Source organism: Rhincodon typus, chromosome 12 (genome assembly GCF_021869965.1).
Source record: "Rhincodon typus isolate 14 chromosome 12, sRhiTyp1.1, whole genome shotgun sequence".
NCBI classification, from domain to species: domain Eukaryota; kingdom Metazoa; phylum Chordata; class Chondrichthyes; order Orectolobiformes; family Rhincodontidae; genus Rhincodon; species Rhincodon typus.
Window position 1 is genome coordinate 13,035,593 of NC_063343.1, and position 21,938 is coordinate 13,057,530.

The 21,938-nt window shown below is 43.1% G+C and overlaps 2 protein-coding genes across 5 annotated transcripts in view; both read right to left on the reverse strand.

Annotated features, from left to right (window-relative positions):
• LOC109915133 (F-box/WD repeat-containing protein 11) overlaps positions 1-9,570 on the reverse strand; it is a 169,937-nt gene extending 160,367 nt beyond the window's left edge. The window contains exon 1 of the mRNA XM_048604049.1: positions 9,332-9,570. The gene's annotated coding sequence lies outside the window, so the exon portion shown is untranslated. The remainder of the gene's footprint in view (positions 1-9,331) is intronic.
• Positions 9,571-12,920: 3,350 nt separating this feature from the next.
• Positions 12,921-21,938, reverse strand: part of LOC109915134 (nucleophosmin-like) — a 28,380-nt gene continuing 19,362 nt past the window's right edge. For all 4 annotated transcript variants that reach the window (XM_048604053.1, XM_048604051.1, XM_048604052.1 and 1 more), the window contains 10 exons: positions 21,501-21,583; positions 20,732-20,851; positions 19,649-19,742; positions 19,299-19,411; positions 18,897-18,937; positions 18,404-18,467; positions 17,813-17,917; positions 15,058-15,156; positions 14,253-14,327; positions 12,921-13,052 (listed from right to left, as the gene is read on the reverse strand). In XM_048604053.1, the coding sequence (XP_048460010.1) occupies positions 13,005-13,052; positions 14,253-14,327; positions 15,058-15,156; positions 17,813-17,917; positions 18,404-18,467; positions 18,897-18,937; positions 19,299-19,411; positions 19,649-19,742; positions 20,732-20,851; positions 21,501-21,548 (807 nt within the window). In that variant the 5' untranslated portion in view covers positions 21,549-21,583 and the 3' untranslated portion in view covers positions 12,921-13,004. The remainder of the gene's footprint in view (positions 13,053-14,252; positions 14,328-15,057; positions 15,157-17,812; positions 17,918-18,403; positions 18,468-18,896; positions 18,938-19,298; positions 19,412-19,648; positions 19,743-20,731; positions 20,852-21,500; positions 21,584-21,938) is intronic.

Sequence of the window (21,938 nt, forward strand, 5' to 3'; positions counted from 1 at the left end):
GGCCTGCTGTGTTCATCCAGCTCTACACCGTGTTATCTCTTACTACAGATGCTGGAGCCTGCGCTGAGAACAACCAAGTGCTGGAGATCACAGCGGGTCAGGCAGCATCCAAGGAGGGAGATGCAGGCTAACGCTTCCAGTCCAGATGACTCTTCATCAGAGCTGAAGTGAAGTGTGGAGGGTGGCAGCATTTATGCAACAGTGGGGAGAGGGCTGTGGGTGTAGAGTGCTGGTGGAGAAAAGATGTTGATAGCTCAGATTAAGTGATTGGAATGCGCGAATGGCAGAATAATGGTGTGTCTAACCGCCAAACTTGAAAGAGAAAACTGTCCCACTGGGGTGGCCAGAGGCGAGAGAGGACATGTTGACAGAGAATGTAACAAGTAAAGCTAAACAAAACGGAAGAAATGGGAGTTGGTTCACAATTTGAAGGTGTTGAACTCAATACTAAGCCCAGAAGGCTGTAAAGTGCCTAGTCTGAAGATGAGATGTTGTTCCTCCGGTTTGCACTGATTCACTGGAGCACTACAGCATGCTGAGGACAGAAAAGTATGCATGCAAACAGGACATGGGAAGGTCGGGGTCATGTTTGCATACAAACTGGAAATATTCTGCAAAGTAGTCACCCAGTATGCATTTGGTTTCTCCAATGTACAGTAGGCGGCATTACACAACATAATACACAAGATTGTAGCAGATACAGTTGAAATGCTGCTTCACCTGGAAAAACTGTTTAGGATCTTGGATGGTGAGCAGGTAGTAGGTGAAGGGGCAAGTGTTGCACCTTGTGCAGTTACATGGGAAGGTGCCTTATGAAGAGTGGGTGGTGTTGGTGGTCGGAATGGATTAAGGACTTCTCCAGTCTCTCCACTGCAGACTGGGGCCGCTTTGTCGAACACCTCCAGTCTGTGCACAGTGCCCGCATACCCGCTTGTCTATCCTCAGGACACTGCAGTGTTCCGATGAATCGCAGCACAAACTGGAGGAACGACATCTCATCTTCAGACAAGGCACATTACAGCCTTCTGGACTTAATATTGAGTTCAAAACCTTAAAATTGTGAGCCAATTTCCGTGTTTTTCCCTTTCTTTTAGCTTTACTTTTTACATTCGCCCATTTCTTCCATTTTGTTTCTCTCTGTCACCATGTCCTCTCTCCTCTTCCACCACCCCAGTGGGACTGTCTTCTCTTTCAACTCGGGCAGTTAGACACACCATTGTTCTGCCTTTCTCACATTTCGATCATTCAATCTGAACTATCAACATTGTTTCTCTACCAGCACTTTACACCCACCATCCCCATACCCCCCACCTCCCTCCCCCGACCCTTCGCTACAGCTCTGATGAAGAGTCATCTGGACTGGAAACATTAGCTTGCTCTGATCCCGAGTCTTTGGTTGTTTCCGTCCACTGACTGATCACTTCTCCATCAGGACCCGCCCCCTCACTGTTGACGTCCATCGCAGTACCACGCTCCCATCAGTAGCCACGCCCATGCAATGCCCCGCCTTCTATAATGGGCGGGGTTTCAGTAACACCGCCCACTTAAGAACGATTCCCCATTAGCTCCGCCCTCTCCCTTGCCGTGCCCAACAAAAGGTCACGAACTTTCATTACGTCACGCCCCCACGGTCGAAACCGGAACCTTTAGTCAAGCTCCGCCCATACAATCAACCACGCCCATTCCCGGGGGGGCGGGGCAGCAAGGGTGCGGGAAGGAGGGGACTTTCGAAGGGAGACGAGATTGGGAATGAGAAAGACGAGGGTGGGATGGTGAGGGGATGGGACAGGGTGAATCCGGAGTTCAGAATGGCAACGGTTGGGGAGGGAGTGGTGAGGAGTGGGAATGTGGGAGAGACGGGTTTGGGATGGGAAAGGGTTAGGGAGGTGTGCGGAAGGGGATGGGGAGGGGATGGGGAAGAGATGGGGAAGGGGATGGGGAAGGGATGGAGATGGGGATGGGTAAGGGATGGGGATGGGGAGGGGATGGGGACGGGGAGGGGATGGGGACGGGGAGGGGCTGGGGATGGGGATGGGGGAAGGGATGGGGAGCAGATGGGAAAGGAATAGGCATGGGAAGGGGGATGGGGAAGGGGATATGGATGGGGGAGGGGATGGGATGGGGAGGGATCGAGATGGGGATGGGGAGGAGGGGATGGGGAGGAGGGGAGGTGTTGGGGATGGGGAGGAGGGGATGGGGAAGGAGATAGGGATGGGGAAGGAGATAGGGATGGGGATGGGGAAGGGATGGAGTAGGGGAAGGGATGGAGAAGGAGAGGGAATGGGGAAGGGATGGGTGGGTGATAGGAAAGGAGAAGGGATGGGGAAGGGGAAGGATGGGTAGAGGATAGGAAAGGAGAAGGGATGGGGAGGGGTCGGGCAAGTGGAGGGGACAGGAAGGGGACCGGGATGGTGAGAGGTCAAGAAGGGGGCCAGGAAAGGGGAAGAGACGGTGAGGGGGTCAGGAAGTGGGCCGGGAAAGGGAAGGGCTGGCGAGGGGTCGAGAAGTTGGCTGGGAAAAGGGAGGCATTGTGTAGGGAGCCAGGAAGGAATGGGGAGGAGTTGGGAAGGAGGCCGGGAATGGGGATGGCACGGGGAGAATTTGAGGAGTTTGGGAATGGGGAGAGGTTTGTGTTGGGATGAGAATGGGGCAGTGATGGGGAGAGGGTGGGAGCGGTTGGGAGTGAAGAAGAGATGGGTGGAAGTTGTGGGGGAGTTGGAGGGTTTGGGGACAGGGACAGATTGTGATTGGGAAGAGATGGGGAAAGGTTTAAAAGGGTTTGGGAATTGGGGATGGAGCGAGGTTGGGGATAGGTTGCTGTTGAATTCTAGAGGCTGCAGCATCCCTAATTGGAAAATGAGATGTTGTCTTCGAGCTTGAGCTAAGGCTTGTTAGAGCTCTGCAGCAGGCCAAAGACAAAAATGTTGCCATGGGAACATGGCAATGTGTAAAAGCAGAAGGCAACAGGAAGCTCAGAATCATTTTTGCAGACCAAGTGTCGCTGTTCTACAAAGTAATCACCCAGCCTGTGTCTTCATCTCCCCAGTTTAGAGGAGCCCACATTATCAGCAGTGAATACAGTAGACTAGATTGAGTGAAGTGCAGATAAGTCACTGCTTCATCTGGAAGGTGTGTCAGGGGCCTTGGAGGGGGAGGAAAGAGGAGGAGGTAAATGGGCAGGTGTGACACATTTTGCGATTGCATGGGAAGGTGTGTGGAAATGTTTGGAGTGGAGGAGGAGTTGACCAGAGTGTCCCAGAGGGAATGACCCTGCTGAACGCTGACAAGGGAGGGGAGGGGTTTGGTCGTGGCATCCTGGTGGAGGTGACAGAAGTGGCGGCTTACGTCCTTTGAATGTGGAGACTGGTGGGATGGTAAGTGAAGACCAAGGAGATCCTATCGTTGTTTAAACCTGATGAGTTTTGCAGCAATTTCTGTTTGTCATGGGACAGAAGGGAATGGGTGAGGGCAGAAATGTAGGAGGTGGATCAAACACAGCCAAGGGCCCTCTGAACTACGGTAGCGGGGAATCCTCGGTTGAGGAGAAAGGTGGATGTATCTGAGGCTCCACCCCCTGCAGAAGGTCATCACGCATGCTCTTTTCAACACCGCCAACCCATTTTCACCTAGTTATGGTCTCCATTATCAGCTTTTCTTTCTCCCTGACTCACCATTATCCATCTCTTTTTCTGCCTGTCCTTCTCTCCCTCTTGGCTCCATCTCAACCTACTATATACTCTTAACAACCCCTATCCCCAATCTTCGGCAAGGGTTAATGGACTCAAAATGTTATCACAGCTTTCTCTCCATAGATGCTGCCAGAGCTGCTGAGTTTCCCAGCAATTTCTGTTTTCATTTCAGCTTTCCAGCATCCACAGTTCTTTATTTTATTTTTGTCTTTTAAGCTGGGACAGCATTTATTGCACATCCCTCGTTGCCCTTGAGAAGGTCTGTTTCCACACCGTAGGGATTCTATGATGATTCTATGAAGTTACTGAAGATTAAAATGCAGGTGCAGCAAGCTGTCAGGAACGCTAGTGGAATGTTAGCCTTTAACACAAAAGGATTTGAGTACAGTAGAAATGAAGTTTTGCTTCAATTGTGTATAAGTTTGGTTAGACCACACCTGGAGTACAGTGTGCAGTTTTGATCTCCTGAGCTCACAGAGGGAGTGCAATAAAGTTTCTTCAGACTTGTTCCTGGGATGGTGGGACCATCCAGTGAAGGAAGATTCGGTAAACTGGGCCTGTATTCTCCAGACTTTCGAAGAATGACAGGTGATTTGAAGAATGACAAAATACTTAAAGGGATAGACAGGATAGGTACAGATAAATGTTTCCCTAATGGTGGAATCTAAAACCAGGGGACACTATTTATAAATAAAGGGGATGCCATTTAGGTCCGAGATGAGGAGTAAAGGGTTGTAAAGTAAACTTAAAGGGTTGTAAACCTTTGGAATTCTGTAACAGAGGCCTGTGAAGGCTTAGCCTTTGAGTCTGTTTAAGATAGAGATTGATAGATTCGATTACCAGTGGTGTAGAGGGTTATGGGAATGGGGTGGGTTACAGGCATTGAAGTGTTCAGTTAGGTATGATCTTAATGAATGACAGAGCAAGCGTCATAGAACTATAGAAATTATACAGTGCAGAAGGTGGCATTCAGCCCATTTTGTCCATTCCAACTCAAAGACACCCAGACGCTCTTTCTAATCTCATCTTCCTGAACACAGCCCATAGCCCTACAGTGTACAGCATTTAAGGTGCAGATCCAAGTACTTTTTAAGAGTTTTGGGTCTCAATCCACCATCAATTCAGGCAGCGAATTCCAGTCACCCATGACTCTCTGTGTAAAAATGTTTTTCTTCACATTCTCCCTAATCCGTCTGCCACTTAGTTTGAGTCTATGGCTCCTGGTTTTTGAACTCACTGCCAAAGGAATTTCTCTATTCTATCCCTCACTATTTTGTATACTTCAGTCATGTCACCCCTCAGCTGCCTTTGGTCCAAGGAAAACAGTCCGAACTTCTCCTCATACCTACAATTCTCCAGCCCTGGTACCATTCTAGTAAGTTTTCTCTACACTCTCTCCACAGCAGTTGTGCCCTTCTTGTAATGTAGTGACCAGAACTGCACACAATACTCCAGCTGTAGCCTCACCAATGTCTTATACAATTCCATTATTATAATCCTACTTTTGTACTCTGTAGCTCTGTCAATGAATGAGGGCATTCCACATGCCTTCTTTACAACCTGATTTACCTGTCCTGTTACCGTTAGGGACCTGTGCACTTGCACACCAAGATCGCTCACTTCATCTACCCCTCTCATGATATTCCTGTTTATTGTATATTCCCTTTTACCTGTTTGACCTCACTAAATGCATTACCTCACACTTATTAGAGTTGAACTCCGTCTGCCACTTTCTCGCCCACTCCACCAACTGATCTGTATTGTTTTGGAGCTTACAGCTATCCTGTACACTCTTCATTACACAGCCAATTTGTCATCCGCAAATTTCCTAATCGTGCCCTCTATTTTCACGTCCAAATTGTTAATGCATGTTTGGGGCGGTACGGTGGCTTAGTGGTTAGCACTACTGCCTCACAGCGCCAGAGACCCGCGCTTGATTCCGCCCTCGGGTGACTGTCTGTGTGGAGTTTGCACATTGTTCCCATGTCTACGTGGGTTTCCTCCAGGTGCTCCGGTTTCCTCCCACAGTCCAAAGATGTGCAGGTTCGGTGGATTGGCCATGCTAAATTGCCCGTAGTATTCAGGGATGTGTAGCTTAGGTGTGTTATAGGGAGGTGGGTCTGGGTGGGATGCTCCAAGGGTCAGTGTGGACTTGTTGGGCCGAAGGGCCTGTTTCCGCACTGTAGGGATTTTATGATCTAAATTTTTAAAAAAGCAGGGGTCCCAAATCTGAGCCCTGTGGAAACCACTTGAAATAGCTTTTAATTCACAAGGGCAGCCATGGACCATGCGTTTTGTTTCCTGTTACTAAGCCAACTTTGGAACTACTTTGACACACTACCTTTTATCCTTTGGGCTTTTACTCTTTTGACCAGTGTACCATGTGGGACTTTGTCAAATGCTTTACTAATATCCAAGTATACAACATCCATTGCACTACCCTCATCAATCCTCCCTGTCACTTCCTCAAATAATTCAATCAGACTTGTAAGGCATGAGCTTCCCTTAACAAAGCTATGCCTTTCTATGTCACAGTTCATCTGGTTCCTCAGGATTGATTCTAACAATTTGCCCACCACCGAAGTAAAACTAACTGATCTGTAATTGTTTGGCATTTCCTTTGTACCCTTTTTATAAAACAGAACCACATTTGTACTCCTCTAGTCCTCCTGCACTTCACCTGTGTTAGTGAAGATTGGAAAATAATTCTCAGAGCATTTGCTATTTCCTCCCTGATGTCTTTCAACATCCAATGGAACAATCCGTCCTGTCCTGACGACTTAGCGACTTTCAAGATTTCCAACTCCTCTAACACTTCCTCTCTCGTTATGATTATTTTGTCCAATATTTCACACTGCCCCTCTTGGATTACTTTACCCTAATCTCCCCTTTCCTTTTTGAATACAGAGACAAAAAATCATTTAAATTTCTTCCCATGTTCTCGGCATCTTAACACAAGTGCCCTTCCTCATCTACAACAGGTCCCACTTTTTCCGTAACTATTCTTTTGCTCTTTATATACTGGTAAAACATCTTTGGGTTTTCTTTTATCTTAATTGCTGATCTTTTTCATGTCCTCTCTGACTTCCCTTTTTTTTAAACTTGATTCCTCACTTTCTCTGCTCTGAGGCTATCTGCAGTGTTGAGTTTTTTGTGACTATCACAAGCTTGCTTTGTCTGTTTAATGTTGCCTTGTATTTTTCTAGACAACCATGGAGGGTCTAGATTTGGCAGTATCATTCTTATTTTGGGGGTCTTGTTTCCTTTGCCTCCCACTGTTTACCACAAATTTATTTTTTAGCAGTCCTGTCCAATCACGTCAGCCAAATCACTTAATTTTATAAAATTTGTCTTCCCACACTCAAAGACTTTTACTCCTGATTTATCTGTACTTTTCCATAGTAATACTAAATCTAACCAAATTGTGATCACTATCCCTGATATGGTCAACCTCTGTTATTTCGCACACTTGCCCACCTTCACTCCCCAGAACTAAATCCAGAATTGCATCTTCTCTTTGGACTGGTCACATATTGTTTAAAGAAAGTTCCTGGTCATAGTGCGTGAATGTTTTCACCCTCAATGCCCCTTATGTTCTTTGAAACCCAGTTGATACTGGGATAATTAAAGTCCCATACTATTGTTGCCTCCTACATGCAGAAATTTGTTTCCATGTATGTTCTTCTATTTCCCTGACTTTTGGGGGTCTGTAGTATACTCTTGGCAGTGTGATTGTCCCTCTTTTTATTTCTGAGCTCAACCCATAAAGCCTCATTCAGTATATCATCCCTTCTCACAACTGTGATTAATGCTTCAACCTAGACTGCTACCCCACCCCTTTTTGTCATCCACTGTATCCTGCTGGATATTGCCTTCCATTGGTTTACCACAAATTTATTCTTTAACTGTTCTGTCCAGTGCACCTCAGCCTATCACTTCAGTTTTGTAAAAATTGTCTTCCCCCGTTAAAGACTTTTACTCCTGAATGCTGTCCTTTTCCATAATATACTAAATCCAACCAAATTGTGGTCACTATTTCCGATACGGTCACCCACTTGCCCATCTTCATTTCCCAAAACTTAATCCAGAATTGCATCTCTTCTCATTGGGCTTGTCATGCATCTTGTTTTAAAAAAAATTCCTGGACATAGTACATGAATGTTTCACCCTCAATACCCCTTATATTGTTTGAAATTTGTCTACATGTATGTTTTTCTATCTCCCTGTGACCATTTGGGGATCTGTAGTATACTCCTAATAGTGCGACTGCCCTTTCTTGAATTTCTGAACTCAACCATAAAGCCTCATTTGTTTTCACAACCGTGATTAATTCTTTAGCCGATAACCCTACCATTCCCATCCTTTTTTTGTCTCCCACTCTATCCTCTCTGAAAATTCGATATCCAGAGCTGCCAGTGTTGTCCCTTTAGCCAGGTTCGTCATAGTAATGACATCATGCTGCCATGTGTCTATCTGACCCCTTACTTCATCTGCTTTGTTTGTAATACTCCTTGCATTGAAGTATAAACAGCTCAATCCTGTCAATTTCCTTTGCTGAATGCATTTTAATTGTTTCTTTTGTCTTTGTGTCGCTGACTATATCATAACTAATGCTCTACCTTCTTCTTCCCGAGCTGAATCTGACTCATCTAAACCTTCACTTTGGTTCCCATCCCTCTGCCATAACATTTTAAAACCTCTCCAATGGAACTAGCAAATGTCCCCATGAGGAGATTTGTCCCAGCTCTGTTCAAGTGCAACCTGTCAGGTTTGTAGAGATCCCACCTTCCCCAGAAACCGTCTCAATGCCTCAAGAATCTAACCCCCCTTCCCGTGATAACATTTATCCAGCTACATTCATCTGATTTGACCTCTTATTCCTGCTCTCGCTAGCATGTGACACTGGGAGTAATCCTGAAAAAGACTACATTTGAGGTCCTCTATTTTATCTCCTAACTTCCTGTATTCAGCTTTCAGATCCTAATCCCGAAGGCACCAACTGCATAGGTTAACAATGTGTACCTTGACCACTGGCTGTTCACCCTCCCACTTTAATGTCCTGCAGCTGATGTTACATCCCTGACCCTGGCACCAGGGAGGAAACATACCACCCTGGATTCACAACTGCAGCCACAGAAGCATTTGTCTGTACCCCTTGCTATTGAATCTCCTATCACTAAAGCCCTGCCACTCATTTTCCTCCCCTTCTGTGCAGCAGAGCCACCAGTGATGCCATGAACTTGGCTACTGCTGGATATATCTGAGAAAGCAAAGTGATATATGTTTGAGAGGAATTGACAACAGGGGTCTCCTGCACTTCCATCCTGAGCCTTTTACTTTGTCTTTAGGTCACCATTCCGTTTCTGCCTGTGCAATCCTCACCTGCAATGTGACCAGCTCACTATACGTGCTCTCCACAACATTCTCAGCATTGAAGATGCTTCACAGTGAGTCCGCTCACAGCTCCAAAAAGTGGTCAGCCAGTAGCAGCAGTTGGACACATACTTCTTGCACACGCTGTCAACAAGGACACTGGAAGCATCTTTTATTTCCCACTCTGTGCAAGAGGAACACACCATGGGTCTGAGGTGTCCTGTCATGACATAATAACTAAGAAAAAATACCTTGTATCACTCACTTACCAATTGGCTGATTCCATTTATCACTTTATGAACTGCTCGTACTGAGACTGACTACCACGTTCAGTCTTTCAGCTTCACATACTCCCTTGTCTCCACCAGCTCCTGATTTTCACCCAACTCCAAAGCACTCTCGTTTAGCCAAGCAACACTCTTAGGGCAGTAAGCAGCACTGAGATTGCCTGCTTTGCATTGGCCCCAAAAGCAATGCTTCTAAACTGGATCAAACTAGTTGTTCAGCTAACCATGTTCACTTGAGAGTGACTCAGCAGATTCCTGTTTCAGAAATGTAACAAACTATATCCGGAAGTGTTGCTCGTCATGCTGCTATTGTGTCCCTACCCCTGGACTAGGAGACCCAGGTTAAAGTTCCACTTGCTCCAATGGAAAAGTTTTAGTTAATACAGAACTAATTTAAACTTAAAATTTGCCCTGAAATCAAGTTTAATTACCACATACACCTTTATTAACTGTTTTCACCCAACCCCAAAGCAGTCTCACTTAGCCAAGCAACACTCAGTGCTGCCAATGGGCTGAATAGTTATTCCTCATGTGATCTTGTATTTCTTACCTGCAGTTTCTAAGTATTTATTGCCTCTCCTCTTCTGCACCATCAAGAGTTGGCCATTCAGCCACTCCAGCATAACACAATAACTGGACTTTCCCCTGTACTACTTCACACATGACCTCAAGTCAATCTCCACTCGTGCTCACCAGCTAGAGTGGGATTTGAACCTACAATCTGTGACTTAGTGATGAGTATCCTGCTATAGCTAAAAAAAAAAGACCAAGAATTAGTCAGCTCCGGGATCTGGCCCCAAATTGCCATTACCCCTATTGATGACTCACCTCTGAAAAAAAACCAACAGCAGCCAAAAGCTACCTCCAGGTTAATCTTGTGTATTTACTTCAAGTTATGCTGATTTTCTACAAAGCTCATTAAGGAGCAAAGATACACAAATGCAACAACCAATAGGTGTAAAAGTAGTGCAGTGATTTCTTGAATCAGTCAACTATTTAATTATTGAGCTCTTGCCCAATTTGTCAGTGAAATGGTAGAAGCAATAAACACAAATGGAGGCTAGGGGTAAGGATGAACTGCAAAGTTTGGGGCTTTCCTCACAAAAACCAAAGTGATTAAGGGGTTTTTGAGCATTTAGATTAATTGTTCCACAATGCATCATGTAAGCTTGATTGCAAAACTGAATCCCATAGGATTAGAGCGCTACAGAAATGTCCATGGGGCAGAAAGCATAGAGCACTGTACACAATGGGAGTGGGATCACTGCTCCTTTTGTGATTTATGACTTGGGCATAATTTCAATGTTCATGAATGATGAAAGCCAATTGTATTAAATACTAAAGGATAACAACAAACATCAGAGATGCAGAACTAGACAGACATGTGGCAGATAAAATCAAATACAGAAGCCAGAAATACTGCACACTGGGCAATTCAATAGCAAATGAACCACGGAGCATTGCATCTAATTCTGCTTTGGTGAGAGCAGGAATTTATTTGACTTGTTTCAAAGATACAGCATTAGTTTCGTGGACAGACTGAAATGGTTGGAATTGTTCTTGCAATAAAGAAAACCAAAGACAAGTGTGTTTCAAACCACAAAAAGTTGACAGAACTGAAGCACTAAAAGATGACAGGGCACTGATTTAAAAAACCAGAAACAGCACCAAGAAACTGTTGGCATGCAGAGAGAGATTTGGGTAGAGTAGTCAAAACAAGGTCAAAAGCAAACTTTGCAAGGACTGAATAGTTGATGAAAGATAAAGGTGGAACAACCACAACAAAGTACACAAAGATAACTTGAACAACCAGTGCAGGTTTAATGGTCTCAACTAGCTTCAGTGATAGATGTGGGAAGAATGTTTCCATTTGCCCAACATACCAAAATCAAGGTCATAAATACATGGCGATTAATTAATTTCTATTTCATGGTTCATGGAATGGAGGCGTTTGCTAGCTGGACCAGCATTTGTTGCCTGTAAGGTGGTGATGAACTGCCTCTTGGCACTGTTGCAGTCTAAGTCCTGTAGGAAGATCCACAATGCCATTAGGGAGTGAGTTCCAGGATTTTGACCCAGAGACACTGAAGGAATTCTTTCCCCCCTCCTAATCTGACATCAACTGTTGAATTTATTTCCATGTCGAAAATAAAGGGCCTGCAAAGATCCAAGTAAAGTGGATTGGTAGAACCCATCTGGGGGAGCAGGAGTCCAAGAGACCTCAACCCCAATTTTAACTTGGGTTGCTACTGCAATGTTATGGAGCATGGACAAAGGCAGCCTGAAAGGTCCCATCACAACTTTGGATGACATTGAAGAAAATTCCAACTCTCCAACCTTGTTCACCTGCTGATTTGAGTCCTCTGTCCAAATACAGCAGAACCTGTTACATAGATTGTGGGCAGGATACATATCTTGGTTCAAAAACTGCTAAGAATCCAAGGTTACAGTTACAGTGAGACGAAGGAGATGATTACACCATTGCAGTTGGGAGCAGGAGAGGCCCAAGTCATTTTGTAGGGTCTGGAACAGTATTGATGTTCCGCACAGCCAGGTTAATTTTTACTTTAAGCTAACAATTTCTGACTCTGCCATTATATCTTGTCAGGCATTCATGTTGGATATGATACTAAAGTAACCTGGGTTTTAAACTGACAAAAGGTCCAAATGACAGACCATTAAATCTGTTTTTTCATATGGTCTATCAGAGGCACCGTCCTCAACTTCAAAATCACTGTTAAAATGTAATCATAAAAACATTTGAAATGACTCCTGCAATCAGAATAACCTGGAACAATCCTCACCTTACACCAAGTGCCCATTTTGACCATACAGAAACTTTATTTTGTGAATCATGAAAATGACAACTTGAGCAGAAATGTTCAAACATTTTTGACTAAGGTCAAATCAATTTGTCTCAGAGCTTCAAATCACAACTCTCAACCGTTGCAATACACTTTTGCTACACCATGTTTCTGCTGTTTGCTGAGTTTTGCTTTAGGATTTATCAAAGGACATAGCTATAGGCCCATAAAATTCAATCTCGTCAAAACATAATCTTCAAGGCACAGATCGCTACTAATGTCAGGAGGAAAAAGGATTTAATATCCCAGGCAGGCCTCTACTGGCTACAAAGACACTCTCAATCAAGATTTTTTTTTTTCTTCTCTCCCCAGCAGCCTCTAGGTGATTTTACTAAAGGTCAAAATTACTAAAAGGATGTTAGGGTAGCCAGAAACCGAGTTTCCAGTGGCTGATGCAGCATGTGATTGAAGATTACCATCAACACCCACAGAGAATTTCAGTACAGTGTTGAAGTGCTCCTATGCCCTAGTCATTGACACCCATCTTTTTCTCTAGCATTGCCTGACAATGAAACAGCCTCATTTTTTCCACATGAGAAAGTCTACCCATTTCCACCTCCATAATGTTGCAGACTCATCTTTGCCTCAGCCCTGCAACCACTGAAAACCTCCTTCAAAGCTTGCCACCCAGCTTTATGTTCATCCAGTATTGCTGTGCCTGCTGATTTACATGATGCAGTGTAAAGCATTCTAGTGCAATGAGACAATTGTAAAACAAACTGGTTTATTTACAATGACAGATGAAATAGGACGATGTTCACAGCAAGTTTGTGACATTACAGCTAGTTATTCTACTTTCCATCCAGTGTCTGTCTCCATGTCCAGAGTTCTTTGATGATCTATAAAACAAAAAGAGTTAATATAACAGTACAAGAACAGCCATATAACCTAACTAGCCTACGCTGGGGTTTAATATCCTTCACTAGCATCAGAAATTCCACATCAAGGTCTTCTATTCCTTTCTCCCTCACGATTTATCTGTCACTGCCCTATGGATCCCAATGTCAAACACGACTAACAGGCTACCTGCAATTTTTCCTTTCTTGAGAAAAACAGCCCAGTCTGCTATAACTTCCCTGACAATTAAAACCTCTGGTATTTACTCTTCCTGAAGTAAATGCATTTTGCACTTTCTCCAAACATGCACTCTAGCTGAACCTCGGTTTTACACAGGATTATTGTAACTTCACATTTTGAACTGTATCCCTGTGTGAATCCAGTCTCTTCACTTCTATGGCTTTATTAATTTGCACAGCTACTTAGCTGCCTAAGACTTTAGTTAGGCCACATTCAGAATAATGTGGGCAGTTCTGGTCACCACTCTATAAGGATGATGTGAAGCTTTAGAGAAGGTGCAGAAGAGATAGACACATGAACAGGGGGAATAAAGGGATACGAATCATGTACAGGCAGATGGGATTAGTTTAGAATGGCATTACAATCAGCACGGACATGGTGGGTCAAAGGGCCTGTTTCTGTGCTGTACTGTTCTATGTTCTGTGAATAGATAGACCAGTCTCCATCCCCTTCCATTAAGACTCATTTACTATTTACACACAGACGCAGAACATTTGTTAATTTGATTACAAAGCACTGAAACTAGTGGCCACTAACAATACTGTACAATACTCTGACCTACTGTGGCTACGTGGTAATTCCATCAACTTCCTCAAACCAATACGTTTTTAAAAATCACTTCTGATAATATTTACAGCCAGTGATGTTTTAACTCTAAAGATACTACCTGAACTGAAGATTTACAGCATTTTATGTATTCAAGAGAATTCCATTATCCATAGTATTTCATTTCTGTATCACTATCCCATCTTGTCAAGAATGATTGCCAGATTTCACACAGGTATAAAACTATGAGCAGCAACAGGCAATTCCAGAAACTGGGATAAATGCCCTCTCAGCTGTTCTATAATGTATTCACAAGCTAAGAAGTCAACTCAACAACAGCCAAGAAACATACAGCAAACTGCCAGGTTAACATGGACTGAAAAAATTCATGAACAGTACAGAAGTCAAACACTCACCTTTGGGTCTTCCACCCTGAAGCCATTTTTCACGTAGTTTATAAACTTTGACTCCAGTTTGGGCAGACCAACACCCTGAAAAGAGATGCAAAGTCACGTTTCGCATTCCCACAATACAAAGTCTATAATTTCTATACAAACAACAGCTCACCATTCCTACATTCAATAACCAAAATGATACAGGACAGCAATTGGAAACATTACATCTTAACTGACCACAATATTCCAGAAAACTATTCAGCTCACTGAAGGAGCTACCCCACAATGTTCACTTTTCCTATAACCCTGAAAATGCCTGATGTGTCAGGGCAGTACATTCCTGATCATAACCTGTTGCATTCACAAGAATTCCCTTTCTTTTGATTGTGCTGGTTGCTGAATCTACCAATGGAAAGATCCCCACCCTTTAAAAGATCTTGTTTTGGTCTAGTATCTCAGTTCTTGCTGAACACAGACAGTCACAACGAAGACAGAAGTCAGCATGTTTCCAACCAGTACATATCCAGTGTGTAGACGGAAGAAAGACAGGATCAGTCTTCAGCGTAATGCCACTCCCTCTTAACAGACTCCTGCATCATGAAGAATGGTCATTTGGCTCTATGTTAATGTAAAACAAAACTTTAAAGGAGCCATTTACCCTCGAAAGCAGCAAAGAACACTGACATAGATCACTTGCGTGGTTTCTTATTCTCCATTATAAAGTTTCTGTTACACAGAATCAGATTCCATACTCAAAGCTACCTATGAATGCCAGTGCTTGAGTTGGTGTACGTTAAAGAAACTGCAGCAATTTCCAAAAACTCACTTTTTCCAAGGAGGTCTTCAACTTAGTCTTGATTTCTTCTGTGGTCAGTGGGGCCTTTGGGGTTTTGGGGGTTTTGGGTTTACTGCTGGCTTCTGGAGTCTGGAGGGAAAAGCAAATTATGAGCACTCCACTGTTCCAAGAACAACACTTACTCCATACACCCTTTCTCAACTTTACGCAGCAAACAAATTGCACCAAGTGGCTCAAATACTCCAGAGACCCGCAGCTAATGAGGTCCATTACCGAATTCCTGGTCTGCATTCAGGATAAAGAATGGTGGCAGTTTCACAGTCAAAGAGCAATGCTAATTAAAATTCTTACCATGAACGTGTTTAATCAACTGTTAGTTGACTTTTTTTTGGGGGGGCGCGGTGTGGTTGGGGTTAAGATTTTAGTAGTTGGGCATGATAGTTTCTAGGGCTGTATACTGCTATGGAAGGGTCATTCTACAAGCCACTTGCTTGAACTGATTTATGTAGTTCATAACCTGATATAAGAAAAGTACGGGGCTTGAATTTCATGGTAATCTTTTAATTACCAAGTACTGTTTTTGGAACCTATTGCTTTGAATGAGTATAAGTGGAAAATTGACTTTCTGTCCTAGATTGAAAATGTGATGTGACAGAATTCTTTGTCTTCACAATTGAAAAGGATTACAAGGATTAAATTTTTGTTTTTAGTTAATTGTGTTTTTCTATATTTTCATCTGCAAATTAGACCCTGCACATCGAACAACTGCTATAATGTACAACAGTTTACTAAAAATTAAAGATACCTCAGAGAGAGATACTTGGGGTGTTACGCGAATTGCTGTTGGATATCTGATTTAACTGTCAATAGTGGGGACAATTTCTAGAAATGACAATTTGTTTCTATTTGGAAAAAGAACCACTGAAATTTCCCTTGGCTTGCTTTAATAAACTTCCACACAGCAACCTGGCCATAAGAATATAATGCACTGCTTTTAGACAGAACATACAACCAAGTCTCTGGTGACATAGAATCAAATGAGGCGGCACGGTGGCTCAGTGGTTAGCACTGCTGCCTTACAGCACCGGGGACCCAGGTTCAATTCCACCCTCGGCCGACTGTCCGTGTGGAGTTTGCACATTCTCCCCATGCCTGCGTGGGTTTCCTCCAGGTGCTCCGGTTTCCTCCCACAGTCCAAAGATGTGCAGGTTAGGTTGACTGGCCATACTAAATTGCCCATAGTGTCCAGGGATGTGTAGCTTAGATGGGTTATAGGGGGATGGGTCTGGCTGGGATGCTTCAAGGGTCGGTGTGGACTTGTTGGGCCGAAGGGCTTGTTTCCACACTGTAGGGATTCTACGAACAAAAGCAGCATATGATGTAAATGGAAAGACTGCTCGAAGGTGTTAAAGGGATCTCAGTTCATGAATCACATTAAGTTAGTATGCAGGTCCAACAAACAAGTAGGAAAACAAATAGAAGCTTTTCCGTTATTACAAAAGGGATGGATCATAAAAGGAGAGATATTCTGCTACGTTTGTACAAAGTGCTGTTGAGACCATGAACAAAAACAAAGTTGCTGGAAAAGCTCACCAGGTCTGGCAGTATCTGTGAAGGAAAAAACAGAGTTAACGTTTCGGGACCGGTGACCCTTCCGCAGAACAGATGGTTGAGACCATATCTGGAATACAGTCTTAGTCTCCTTATCTCAGAGCAGTTCAGAAAAGGTTTACTCAACTAATACCTGCAATGGAGAGATTGCCTTATAAGAAAGGGTTGAGACTATATCCATTGGCATTCAGAAGAATAAGTGGTGGTGATCTTTTTGAGAGATACAAGATCCTGACAGGACTTAACAGGATGGATGCTGGAAGATGTTTAAAAATAAAGGATCCCTTACTTAAGGCAGAAAGAAGACTATGTTTTTTTGGAAGTTGTCTTTGAAATTTTCTTCTAAAGAGGAATGAGGTTAGGTCATGGAATTTTTTTTTTTATATAACAACGGGGCAGATAAGATTCTTGATAAGAAAGGAGTTGAAGATTATCAGGACTGGGTGGAAATACCTAGAGAACATACTTGAACTAAATGTTTTGTCTTTTGTCAAGTTGTGGACACAGTCAGATCAACCATGAGCTTACAGAGTTGCGGTGCAGGTTTGAGGAGATGAACAATCTGTTCCTGCTCTTCATTCAAATACTGTACATCTTGATGGCAAAAGATGTACATGTAGGTGATCCTGGGACATTAGGCACAACACTAATTTAACAGCACAAATAGTTCATTCTGCAAATTTTTCTTTTCATTAATATATGGGATCTGGATGTCACAAACAAAGACAGCACTTAGTTACCCTCAAATTCCCTAGAGGTGGTCCTAAGATGCTTTTCTTATCCCATGCAGTCAGTGCAGTATGAACACTCGCACATTGCTGTTAATTAGTTCCAAGAATCTCAGTTACGGTGAAGTTCAGGAATATATTTTCCAATCAGGATGTTGTGCATTTTGGAAAAACTGCAGTGTCCCCATGCATTACCTCTGTTTGAAGAATTCTTTGAAGCAGTCTTGTCAAGTTGCTGCAATCTTATAGATGGGTGTATGCGTGTGCGCACATGCATATCAAAATGAAGAATATGAGTGTGTTGGTGCTGCAGGCAAATGCAAAGACTTTCATCTCATTTCTTACTTAAGGCTTGCAATCATAGTCCTCCTCAAAGCCCAAAAATCTCCACTTTACAAGATACATAGAAGAAGCAATACTCAAACATACAGGAAAAGGTCACTAACCTTGGACTGCTTGATAGCTGGTGTGGATTTGGTGGGTGTTTTGCCATTTTGGTTGGGAGTCCCTTTCAATCCAGGTGTTGCCTTGAGCAGAGTTTTTTGAAGAGGCTGCCAACACAATTGGAAAGATAGGAAGTGGAAAAACTATCTACCATCTACAGTGGTATCACATACAAGTATATGATGTCTTATTAAGACAACAATTCTAACGCACTCTCGGATTTCACCAGCCCTCTTACCACTAATACAGGCAAGACGCCAGTCTGAAATTCTCCCACAATTTTTCACTCATGTCTCTCGAAAACCATTAATCATCCTTGCAAATGGCTCATTTTACAGACCAGGGTGGAATCCTGTCAAACATTGCCCCTGTAAAATACCTTGCAACTAATTTTAATGTTATACGTGCTACATGAAAGCAGGTAGACAGAGTGTAGACCCCAAATGATAATTATGAGCCACTGGACACACTACAGGGACTGTATCACAAGTGGATCCTGCAGTTGCAGCATGCAGTCACAGCGTCTCCTACAGGGAGCGTAAAGTCTGCAAAGGTCTGTCTCTAGCCTCTTTCAACGTAACTGCCATGGTTACCTTTTTTGCCGGGGTGACCGCTTTCTCATCTTCACCTTCCTCGTCATCATCCTCCTCCTCCTCGCTAGAACAAAGAAACTTTCTTCAGTGAGATAGTCACCTCTCTAGTCACATTTTCATTCAGTATACATCTCTTACCCCGGAAGATCTCCCATGTGTTAGCTTCACTGTCACACAAACCTGTTCTAGGTTTGAATCATTGACATTTAGCTACAACTTCTAATATCATGGGTTTTTAATATCATTTAGGTTCTTATGATCAAAACCAACTTATTCAGCTTAAAATAAAGACTACAGCAGATAAATTTCGAAATTCATAGAGACTCGAACTCTGGAGCCTGGACTGCAGATTCCTTCCCAAACTGATATTCTACCACTAGGTTCTTATCGTAGCTTCCGCCAGACCATTTCAGGAACAAGAGGGATCATGCACAAAGGGACTACAAAACTTCCTACGAAAAAACACAATAAGAAACCATGACTTAACACTCACTCGTCATCTTCATCGAAATCTTCCACTTTCATTTTCTTCAGCTGAACAAAAGAGAAATCTTTTAGCATCAAATCATTGTAGCAATTTTTGATGCAGCTACAACACAAGGGACTGGGGAGAAAGAGAAAGCAGGGAAGTGGAAAATAATTGACAAGGAAAGAAAACATTTCTCGACCCGGACACGTAAAATTTGTGTAAAAATTGTCAATGTCCATAAACACCCATCAAACAATGCACAAACACACAAATCGGTGGTGTTAAGCACCAGCTTATTGCACTTCCCTAGGCACCTGTGGTGACATAAGAAGGTGGAATTGAGATAAGAAACACATTAAGAGGCCATGTGACAATCTTGCCATGTCGAACAGCGAGCGCAGCTTTAGTGAAGCCTCTGGCACGTACCTGCATGACTTTGGATGCTGTAGCAGCTGGTCGCTTTACAGCTTGTTTCGGTGTTTTGTCCTCCAGCATGCTGTCATCCTCAACATCAGACTCCAAATCATCATCGTTCAATGCTTAAAAAAAGAATAAAAAGATTAAAGCCATTCTGATCTCCCTTTCAAAGGCTCCCAACTGCCTCAGAAACCGACAACGCAATCCAATCCGAGAAGTCTTTCTTGACAACACAGACTTGCATCAACAAGTTCGCTAGACCTGCTAACTAACTTTCAACCCCTCAAACCCAAGTGTAATTTCAACAATTTGGTGGCAGTGATACTCCACACTTTCTTGGAAATTTAATGCCCACTTACCGATGAGGTGCTGGCCACTGATGTATACAGGACCCGCTCCAGATTTGAGCCTGAATGTCACAGGTGGTGCCATTTCAAATCCTCCCAAACTAACCTGTGTCAAACAGAATTAAAAATTACCACAAAATAAATTGCTTTTGCTGTGCAAACCCACCCATGTACATAAAACACTTGCCATACATACAACTCAAGTTGCTCGAAGAATCGACGCTGTTAAAAAAAACATTTTGTTATCTACACTATAATTTGCTGCGATGGCCTTCAGGACAGGAAGCTCATCAACAGATATCAAAACACTTTGATCTGTTATTAGCAACTCAGCATATGAAAACTGAAGGGCAATTAGATCAAAACTTCAACACAAAACTGGTCCCTCGATGTTGTGCCCAAATGGTCCATGAACAGAAACACCAGCAACACCGTAATAAATGGAGCAATCGTAACAAAACCAATGCATGTCAACACGAGCCACATCTAAATATCAGAAGCTAGAAATCTGAAAATCAAAAATCTCAGCATGTCTGGCAATATCAGTTAACAACAAGTTCAAACAGTAGCAACTGGCTGTTGAGTGAGAAATGGAATGAACAAGGACTGTGTTACTCTAGCTCAGAAACACATTAAGCACATCCTAAGCTAGTAAGTAACTGAAATCCAAGGACGCCCAAATGGCTGGGATAGACATATTTAATCAGTTCAGTTTTCCAGGACACTAACGACAAGAGCACAAAATATTTTTGGGATGCTGTCTGGCAAGATCTCCCAGTTCTGTTCAAAGGATCCTGCCAAGTACAATTCAACTAGTACATTTCCTACTTTATAGCGACAACAACAAAAACAAAATACCAATCCACAAAATACCAGCCACAAAAATTGGGATATGGTGAGGTTGTGAAAGCTGACAGACATACAAATGCAAATTTTCTTTAAGGGCAACCAATTAATTTTTATAAACAATTCCCAGTTTCTTTCAGTAACCTGGTAGGAAACAGAATTCAAATTGTAACCATGACTAACCCTCTCCTGGAGATCCCAATCTAACTTCGACGCATTATTCTTTTTGATCAACAACTGGATACTCACTGTAGGCTGCACCGACAACTTCAAAGCTGCCAAAGTCACCTTTGTGTTCTTGCCTTCAGAGTTTAAGCCTTCTGCTTCGACCAGATGCAAATCATCACTTGCCCCAACACCAAGACAAACCTGTAAAAGGCAAATCAGAGGACACCCATTAAATAAAGCTAAAGACGCTGTCACATCAGAAATCACAAAAGACAAGCATTAATATAAAGCTGTGGTTGCATTGAACACATAGGACTCCTGGGCTGAATATTAAAAAAAACCTCAAAGTTAAAGTTTTGACAAGCATGCCAGAATTCCCCAGCGTTTCAAAATCAACTAGCGTACATACACGACACACCAATACAATTCACACAATCATGAAAGGTAAATGCTCAGAATGTTAAACCTCATAACGTTCATGACCTGCACATTTCCAGTATTATTTGTACACTTCACACTCATCTTCAACATTCAGACTTAGTCATTTGCTTCATTTGCAGTCAATATTTGCTAAGTTTGGGAAAAAAATCTGCCCATCGAGCACGTTTAAACCTTATGACCTTAATTGAAACAAAAACAGAAGTTGCTGGAAAAGCTCAGCAGGTCTAGCAGCACGTGTGTAGAGAAATTAGAGTTAATGTTTCGGGTCCAGCGACCCTTCCTCAGCTCAATTAAAACCCTGCTGTCGTGCTAGGAGAGGTGTGTGGGTTCTGAGCAGCATTCATTTGGTACATTTTTACACACACTTTCCACAGGTCAGAAAAGTGAAAGAAGCATGAAACGCACTCACCGTCCTCAAAGAAAGCTGATGCTCAGAATCATCGTCTTCCACCTCCATCTTGTATTCTTTGTTACCAGCCTTCAGCTCACATCCTGAAGAAGAAAATATCCTTCAGTCAACAAATTCAAGATGTAAAGACATGCAATGTAATGCACTCTTCACAAGCAGACAAGCAGTTTTCAGAGACAGTAGGAACTGCAGATGCTGGAGAATCTGAGATAACAAAGTGTAGAGCTGGATGAACACAGCAGGCCAAGCAGCATCAGAGGAGCAGGAAAGATGATGTTTCGGGCCTAGACCCTTCTTCAGAAATGGGGGAGGGGAAGGGGGTTCTGAAATAAATAGGGAGAGAGGGGGAGGCGGATAGAAGATGGATAGAGGAGAAGATAGGTGGAGAGGAGACAGACAGGTCAAAGAGGCGGGGATGGAGCCAGTAAAGGTGAGTAT